Consider the following 9,158-nt stretch of genomic DNA (forward strand, 5'->3'; position numbering starts at 1 on the left):
GAGTATCGAGCCCTAGTAGATATCGTAATTGAGGTAAATTGGCTGTGTTCATTGTTATATGAGCTTGGCTGTCCTCCAAGACGACCTCCCATAATATTGTGTGACAATCTTAGTGCAAAAACTTTAGCTACAAATCCTATTCAACATGCTAGATCTAAACACATTGAAATAGATTTGCATTTTGTCAGAGATCAAGTTCTTGCAAACACTCTTGAGATTAGATACATACCCTCACATAGTCAAGTAGTAGACTGTTTAACCAAAGCTCTTGCACCACCTTAATTTACTGCTTATAGAAGTAAACTTGTTTTAGCTGATACCCCGTCTCATTTGAAAGAGAGAGTTAGAGAATAGGACTATTTGTTAATTATGTAATTAGTTAAGATTTGGATAGGATCAAATCTATCCTTTGTACTGTACAAATATGCTCTGTATAGTCCCTATATATGTGTCATTATTGGATTAGATACTTTGTATTATTTATATCAATGAAGGAGCCAGCCTCCACTATCTGATTCTTGAGCAATTCATTTCCTTTGTCTTTGGTTTTCTATATGATATTGTTAAAAATATTGTGAGATTAAAGATTAATGCCTCTCTGAATCTCTTATGTAAAGCAATTAGAAATATTAAATAGATCCAAACATAATTATCTTCTTTCTGATTTGTAATTTTTCTTATATAAACAGTTCTTGTAAAGAAGGAATAGGTTTTTCCACTAAGAAGATGAAGTGAATTTAAGAGTCCAGAAAGGGATAGAAACAAAGTTTTTCACTAATTTGGAGTTTGATCATATACACAGAATACAACAAATATACATAATGCTAAAACAACAACATAATACAAACTCTAAATTTACTTGTTCAATAGTACAACTTGGAGGACAGAAAATATGGTTTGAATAAGGGCGAGAATAAGGAGTATAATTCCAGCAAAAGAGGCCACAGTTTGCCAAGGTGTCTTGCAATAATCACTTCTCAAAGTGGCCTTCATCTTGTGCCAACGATCTTGATAGAAATCATTCAACCTTTCATAAATGTAAACATAATCTGAATTGACAGTATTTTGGATGATATTTTTCCCAAGACCTTTAAATACTTTGGCAACATCATGCGTATCACCCAGAGAGTTGCTGATTATTATTTTTCCATGAATAAGGACATCCACATCTTCTCTTGTATTTATTAAGCGACCCAATAAAATTGCATAGTCAGTGATATAAGAGTTATAAGGATAATGACACTGCTCTAATGCTATCATATTACGAAACAATATTTCAGTGTCATTTTCAACTAAAATTTGTGGGATCTCAAGAACACACCCAGAAAACTTCAATTCTAGCAAGCACTTGCTCGTATTTGCTTTCAACTTTACTCCTTCTTCCTGTAACTCACTTGCACTATATAGAAGAACATGATCTTTAGCCCACAGGGATGAATGCCTTAGCGGTGAAGTTTTGGGTGAGTGAAAGAATCTAATAAGATCAGTGAAATGATTTATCTTAACATCAAAATTGGGCTTTAGTTTTTGTATGTTGAAATGGTTAAAGTAATTATATGTGAGGTGAAGAAATGAAGGAATTTTGCCACAAAGGTGAAGAGGAAATGCTCTATTAAATAGGCCTTCAAGAACAAAAAAAGGAAGTTGATTCTCTAGTAAAAGCAAATCCTTAACTGTAGTATCCTCCAAATATGGTTTGGATAGTTTAGAATCATACCTTAACTGATCCTTAGAGCTACTCATGAAGAGTTTAATGATGAAACCAGCATCTACTAATGTTAATTTCACGAGTTCCTTCTCACTAAGATCGATGTTTTCTGAGTATGAAGCACGAACCTTTGGCTCTAAATGTTTCACAAAGCTGACCAAATCATCCAAGCTTGTCATAGCTTCTTGAGTAAATCTTTTGAAGAATATTTGTTTGTGTCTTTCCATGTCATGCAATCTCTTGTTGCCATAGTGAATAGGGCCAATTGAAACAACTCTTGGAGTGTAAGCGTTTGGTTTTAGATTACGAATCATATGGGGCACCTTGTAGATACAACAAGTAGGAGATAAGAGACCATCTTCACTAAGCTTGATCATTGCTTTAATCTCAATGATCACATCATCTTCCATCTATCAAATTTGATTTTGAAATCGATCAGAATTGAAATTCCATTCCATAAAAAATGAAAGATAAGGAACCATGCATATATAAGCTAAAGAAGGCTAAATCAGCAAATGGCTAGATCTCGGGTAAAACCAAACTCTAACATCACAAGATAGAAATGGGAGCAATTGCAGAGTAAACAAATGGGAGATGAGGAGCAAAAGAATGGCACATTTCAATTCAAAACTCGAGTTTGTAGATTCTTTCACTTTATTATATTAGTTATTAAGCTAATTTTATCCGATATATGACTTCTCATGCATTGACTCAGGTTTACCTAGATTTAAACATCCTACCAAAACATTATCTATCTTGCTAGTTCATGCAAAAGGAAAGTAAAGAAAATGAACCAAAAAAAACTATGTTGGAAGAGGAGAATATATTCATACTTGTTCTAACGACTGGATGAGAAATCTGTAGAGGAGGAGAATATATTGATACTTGTTCTAACGACTGGATGAGAAATCTGTAGAGTGAGCAGAGAGACAAAGATGTTTTGCCTTTCTTGAGTATTCTCAGGTCAGTCTGTGTTTCATGTCTGCCACTAAGCATTGAAGGTCTCATTAATTATATGACAACAATGGCATCAGAAATTAGTTAACAGAGTATTATTAGTTTGATTCTTTAATGATTCGGTCAAGAATATGGCTTATATTGTCGTAATCAATTATATTTGAATAAGTGATCAAAGGATTGAAAGTCAACCAAATTAAAGAAAGAATACTATGAAAGTAAATTTTTAAAATGAATATGAAATTAAAAAGTTGCCATCGTCTCGAGATAATTGGATGGCAGTCCACGTCACTTGTGTTGTTAAATTTATTATATAATACGTTTAGCAATTTAATATTTTTTTATAAGGCCTTCATAATTACCTTCTAGAATAATTCTGACTTTGATGATCCTATTTACATTTGAAAATTGAGCTTAAACGTGAAGTGTCGGTTCTTGTTCAAATTACTATTTTGTGCAGTGCAACACGAAACTAACTTGTGACATATAGAGGTTTTCAACATCAAAATTTCTACAATAATATTGATACAAATGATCTCTAAAAAATGACTAACTCGCCAACTGTAAATCATTTGGAATGTGGAATGGCAAATATATTTATGTGACCATATCTTTCTAATTCTTCGTACCCTTCTCATTTTTTTTTTTGCACATACCCTTTTCAATTAATATTTGGAATATAAATAAATTGTCAAGAAGTGCAGTCATAAAACCAATATAATCCTTACAAAAAAAATCATTTTTATTATTTTTTCATTATTCTTTCTTTTGTTTTTTTTAACATAATTTATCAAGTTAGCTTACCTAACTCTTCAAATATTTTATTTTTAAATGATGATGATGTGAAATTATAAAGAACAAAAGGGCAGAAAGAACAAGCTTAATGTACTTACACTTTGGCAACTTTGATCATATTTTCATTTCCCATATAGTTGATTTCTTCTCAGGAGAAATAAATCATACTTTATTATTTGTATAGAATTGCATAACCTGTGCCATTAATTGGCCTATGATTGCCAATAATAATCACACTGTTAGTGCTACAATAACATCAGATATATTCTCTTTATCATGTTGACTTTTGCCTTGTTTATCATTGTTGGTTCTGAAATCAACAATTTTGGCTGATTGTTTGTCACATTCTACAATATGCTCAGTTTTTTTCCCCCGCTCATCTTCCATGATTGCTCGTCTTTCAGTTCTGCCTCTGCATATTTATTTTTGGCAAAAGCTTCTGTAATCATGTACTTCCCTTGGACCACAATATAAGATGCTTTATAAAAGTCCTGCTTAGTACAAAATATAGGGTATTTGATAGATTATATATATTAATTTTGATTGTACATTTAATTTATTAGATTTCAATTACGTAATTAATGAGTGTTTTGAATAAGTCAAATGTTATATTTATTTGACTTAAGGACATGATTTGAAAGTTGTGGATATTTTTAGAAAAATCAAAATTTTAACTGTTTTTTAAATGTAAATTAATTATTAATGACTTATATTAATGTTTGGAGAAAAATAAACGAAACTAATCACCCTTATTATAAGATCAAGTTTAATATAGGAAAGTTTTTAGGCGAACAAAAAGCAGACATACCATGAAACTCTTTTAGTTTTATGCCTATCAATGTTATCTTTGAGCAGAAGTTTGATTGATCAATATGATAAACCATTTATATAACAATTTTTCTTTTCTTAAATGACAGTAGATGCATGTGACTTCTTCTGTGTCTTTTCATAGATATTATTAAGGTGTTGAGGTCTACAGGGATGCTAGAGGTACAAGACTAAAAATGGATTTCAGAACAAACTCATTTTCACACTAGCAAATGAATAGTAGAAAATTTATCTTGCTTTTTTTTGCTTGTGATATTCTTGAGAACATGAAAAGCTGTTGCTAACGTATTTTTCCTCAGGAACAAGAGTATTGATTGCGCGCTTCTTGGAGATTTTGCTTCAAGTACCTATTATAGCTACCTTGACGTACAATACCAAGTTCCCTTAAGTGTTTGCTATTCAACTTTGCCGACTTAGTATAGACAACAATAAGGATATCTTAAGGACTATTCTATTACAAATTTGTTTTCCTAAGACTAACTGTTACTTGGCTTTTTAATAAGATTTTATATCTTGAGGACAGTAACTAACTTTATTGTGCAGAGGAGGTTTGGGTTACTTCATCTTCCAATGCAACAAATGTTTGCCTGAATCAGGTTTGTCTAAATGTTATCATTAATCAGATCTGTTGCACTCACCATCATCTCACCTTGTTTTTTCGTTTTGCAGTGCCATGGAAAACTCCTTTCCAAACAATCCTTTCTTGAGCAAAGTTGTGCTATTTCAGACTACTTAAGTTTATGTGGAGTCGATGTTGAGGTCTACCAAGAAGATAATGATTACTAATGTCCCAAAAAAGGAAGTGGTGAGCTGAAAGAACTCGTGAATTCTCCATTATAGAATTTGAAAGTGAGCTTACGTTTCATCTATGATTGTTGCCAGGGTGAGCTATTCATCATTGAATGTGTAATAGAAAAATTGGAAATTGGTCTATGCTGGACATATGTGGGCTGCATCAAGTGTGGAAGCAAACACATGCCTAACTCTAAAGGCGTTATGGTTTGCCCTACATTCGCGACAATATGAGTCAAACTGAATTCAAGTATTGCTTCCTTATTTTGGTTGCTTATTGTCGTTTTAGAATCACATTTTATTCTGTGTTGTTGACCAATATGTTATCAACTATCCAACAAGGCTTAAAGCACACTATTTTGTATCTGATGACTTTAGAAAGAAAGACGTTGGTTGTGTTCTTTGACAATCACGTCTATGAGTTCACTCTAAAGATTGTTGCTAAGATAAAAGAGCAGTTAGAAAAAGTATGACTTGAATTTCAAATCACACTTTTTTGCTCAGGAAAATTTTTACATACTAATGTATTTATTCTATTATGCTAGGTAAACTATTCTTTTGCCATCCTAGATGAGCTTGAAGAATTGGCAGGGAAAAATGGTTTTGTATGGAAGAGAACAATACAATATGATTAGGGTCAAAATGGTTAACAAAGTGATCCACTTTTATATAAGGTACAAATTCTTTACATGAACTTCTACTATATTTAAACTTAATATAATAATATGTTTATTTTTTCATTTAGGTGTCTATGAAATTTTTATTGTCCCCAGTGATCTTGTGTCAGTTTGTCTTTGTTTGTCCTTATAATGCATGTCTACTCATTGTAACATCACTATCGAGATGCGCCATGACCAAGCTCAGACATTAGCAAATTACTTCGAGACAAAAAACCCTACTGCAAGGAAGTTATTCTAGTACCTTATGAGTAAGGGTAAATTTTAGTAGTATCCTAATTAATTTAATTTATCTTTTCTTTTTAAATTTCATGACATATGCTTTCAAATTGTTTTAGGAGCTACTATATGCTAATTGACATTATGCTAGTTGTTAAAACTATAGAGTTTTACTACTTAGATTCTATTAGTGGGTTAGCTAGATAATAGACTTGACATGTTGGAATTATTTAATATGTAAGTTTTTATTTTAATTAACTTATACATATATTTTATCATTTTGAATTTCTAACTTTAACTTATTTTCTTTCTTATCAAGGCTATGGTGCTTTATCGAATCCAAAATAACTTTGACGTATCATTAAGGTACAAGTCATATGATTTAGCCAATATTAATTGGAAGATAATAAAAGTACTTATCACTACTCATTTAAACAATCAATATTGATTTTTAATTAATTCAATAACCTGTTCATTGGTTTTTCTATGCAATACCTATGACAATTAGCATATAACAAGGATTGTGAATATTGTGTAACGTCTTTCAATATTCACCTGATATTAGAAGGGGTTAACTCATTCACCACATCCTTTAACCAAATTGTATTTAAATACTTTGTTTGAAAATCTTTGGCTTAAGACTTGTGTGGAAAATCATTAAAATTTTCAACTAACTCAATACGAAATAGAGCATATCATAGTGGAAGATAACCTATGCATTTATTAGAGTTCATGTATGCTTTCAAAACAAAGAAATAAATTCAAAAAATGAACCATGCACTGTGGCGTGCACTACATGTGCTGCGGCATGCGTCACAAAGCCATAATCAGCTCTTTTTTATGTCATGTGACAGGCCATGCGTTGCAGCACACATGACAGTATTTGTTGCTGTCATTTGACGGTTCGCAAGGTAAACTTCCAACATATGTTGTTTCCACACACAACATCTGATCGGAGTGGTTCAAGCGTCCACACAAAGCTTATTTCATAGGCTAACTAATGAGAGAAGTTTAGACACGATCTAATGGTCCGATCAAAATTTAGATACTCGGGATGTAAAAAGCTACTTTTTCTAAAAATTTGTGCACCCAAATGCTTAAATTAATCACATTGTTTTACTAGACCATTTTAGGCCTTAAACCGAGTCCAAAGGGACTTTATACACTTATTGAACACAATTTTATATCACATATACACACAAATCAATATTTGGCTATTCAACAACCCATCTCAACTTTTGAAAACTACTCATAACTTAACATAAACATACTGGTTTGGGCATTTTCATCACGAGTTCACAACATATTCACATCTTTTTACATTCACAACATATTCACTACAAAGTCTTGGTCCATGTTACTCATTTCTCCACATATTTCCACATAAAGGTTAATATTCATAAAATCACTACAACTTCAACAATTCACTACTTATAACCATTCAAAACATGCATGCAAATCCTATGGCAACTTTTATTTACAACATTCATACTAGATTGAGTTCATTACACAAAACTTAGAGACACACGACTTTATCAACACTAGCCAGCTCTGAATATTTTTCTTTGCCTTGATCACTACTCTGACCTATAAAAATGTAATCCATAGGGAGAGATAATAATCTCAATAACAAAATAACTCTCTCTTATTGACTATCACATGCAACTATAAGCAAGTGTTATTTAATATACATTTGAACAAAGATAATATAATGAAAATTTCACCTCAAATCATGGCAACATATCATTTCACCATTAACACCACATTCACAAGTTGTTTCACAACAAGTCACCACTAATATAGCATATAGCATAATCATTACCATCTGAACTTTCAAATCACCTTGACTTGAAATCATAAGCTCATTTAGACCAATACACATGCTCATTAATCCTAAGCTCACCTTCAATCATAGAATCACTTGGCCAAATGTGTTTTATTTCACTTCTAGACTATGGTTTCCCTGATCACACACAATGGGGTGTCTTTGACTCCAACACTATATCACATCGATACTAAGGAGTTTGAATCTCTAACATCACACCTCAACAGGCATTAAGGAGATAATCTCTAATACCATTCCTTAATAGATAATAAGGAGATACAATTCTCCAACACCGCACCCCATCGAGTATTAAGGAGAATATGCCATATGGTCTTTTACTACTTCTCCCTATAGGTGAACTTCTACTCCTATGATCATGCTTTCATATAAAAACTGCATTCTAGATGCATGTAAAAGCCCCCCCACACACACATATTGCAATTCATAAACTCATTCCTTTAAACCTCAAGGCAAACATGCTTATTTTAAAACCTTTTTCATATAATATTAATCATACTCTCAAATAGTTACAATAGATAATCAACCAGAGAAAGCTCTTCAGTTACCTTAACCCTTTTGTCGTAAGAAAGGTTGCTTGTGGACTTTCATAGTCACTAATGATTCGCTACACTCTTCCTTTCTCACTTTATACATGAGATAAGCTAATCTACACATAATTGGCACAATTAATCAATTAATACAATTGACTAAAAACACATAATTGTTGTTTAAAGCTACATACAGCTATCTATTCCTTTCCACTTAGCCACTTTAGGCCAACTATCCCTCAATTACTACTTTTCATCACTTCTAACAATCCTATTTCACTTCTACTCAATTTTCATCCCTTTTTCCTCTGATTTAAGGCCAAAATTAAGCCTTTAGCTTTAGAACTCTATCATTCAACCCTAAACTAGTCGTAAAATCTTAATTTAACTCTTAAGAATCTTTTTATTACTATAGAATAAGAAATTAACCTCTTAAATTTTCCCGATTCAATTTCTTTATAACTTATGCTAAGGAAAATTATAGTAGAATTGAAGCTAAAGGTTGTACGATACTTACCTAATAAGCTATCTATTAGAAACACCTTCCAATGCCCTGAAAATTCTTGCCCTAGCAACCTAACCCTTCTTCCTCTCCTTTCATTCTTTCTTTCTTTCTCTCCATTCAAAAGCTGACCATGACTTATTAATCAAATTTTTATGCCTATGTGCCAAAACGTGTAACATCCTGAATTTCTTAATCCCGAGATTAACTATTAATAGAGAGTAGAGTGGTAATAAATGTGGGATTAGATATTTGGATAATTACTTAATAGTTTGACTTGTTGGGATGTTGTATGAACAGGCGTGGG

At 32.1% G+C, this 9,158-nt stretch overlaps 1 protein-coding gene across 2 annotated transcripts; it reads right to left on the bottom strand.

Annotated features, from left to right (window-relative positions):
• Positions 1 to 759: 759 nt before the first annotated feature.
• LOC129314904 (UPF0481 protein At3g47200-like) lies at positions 760 to 2,677 on the bottom strand. 2 transcript variants are annotated; one of them, XM_054958386.1, is made up of 2 exons: positions 2,542 to 2,677; positions 760 to 2,118 (listed from the first exon to the last, which is right to left on the bottom strand). In XM_054958386.1, exon 2 carries the CDS (start codon positions 2,116 to 2,118, stop codon positions 856 to 858), a length of 1,263 nt encoding a protein of 420 aa, XP_054814361.1. In that variant the 5' UTR covers positions 2,542 to 2,677; the 3' UTR covers positions 760 to 855. The 2 variants fall into 2 exon arrangements, with proteins under 2 accessions (XP_054814361.1, XP_054814362.1); XM_054958387.1 differs by having other exon boundaries at positions 760 to 2,031; positions 2,542 to 2,674.
• Between the last annotated feature and the right edge of the window lie 6,481 nt (positions 2,678 to 9,158).

Source organism: Prosopis cineraria, unplaced genomic scaffold (assembly GCF_029017545.1).
Source record: "Prosopis cineraria cultivar Desert tree isolate PC_DT_omini unplaced genomic scaffold, ASM2901754v1 PC7, whole genome shotgun sequence".
Taxonomy (NCBI): Eukaryota; Viridiplantae; Streptophyta; class Magnoliopsida; order Fabales; family Fabaceae; genus Prosopis; species Prosopis cineraria.

What these genes read in the sequence shown, in the direction of transcription:
- LOC129314904 (XM_054958386.1), bottom strand. Translation starts at nt 2,118, where the DNA reads ATGGAAGATGATGTGATCATTGAGATTAAAGCAATGATCAAGCTTAGT.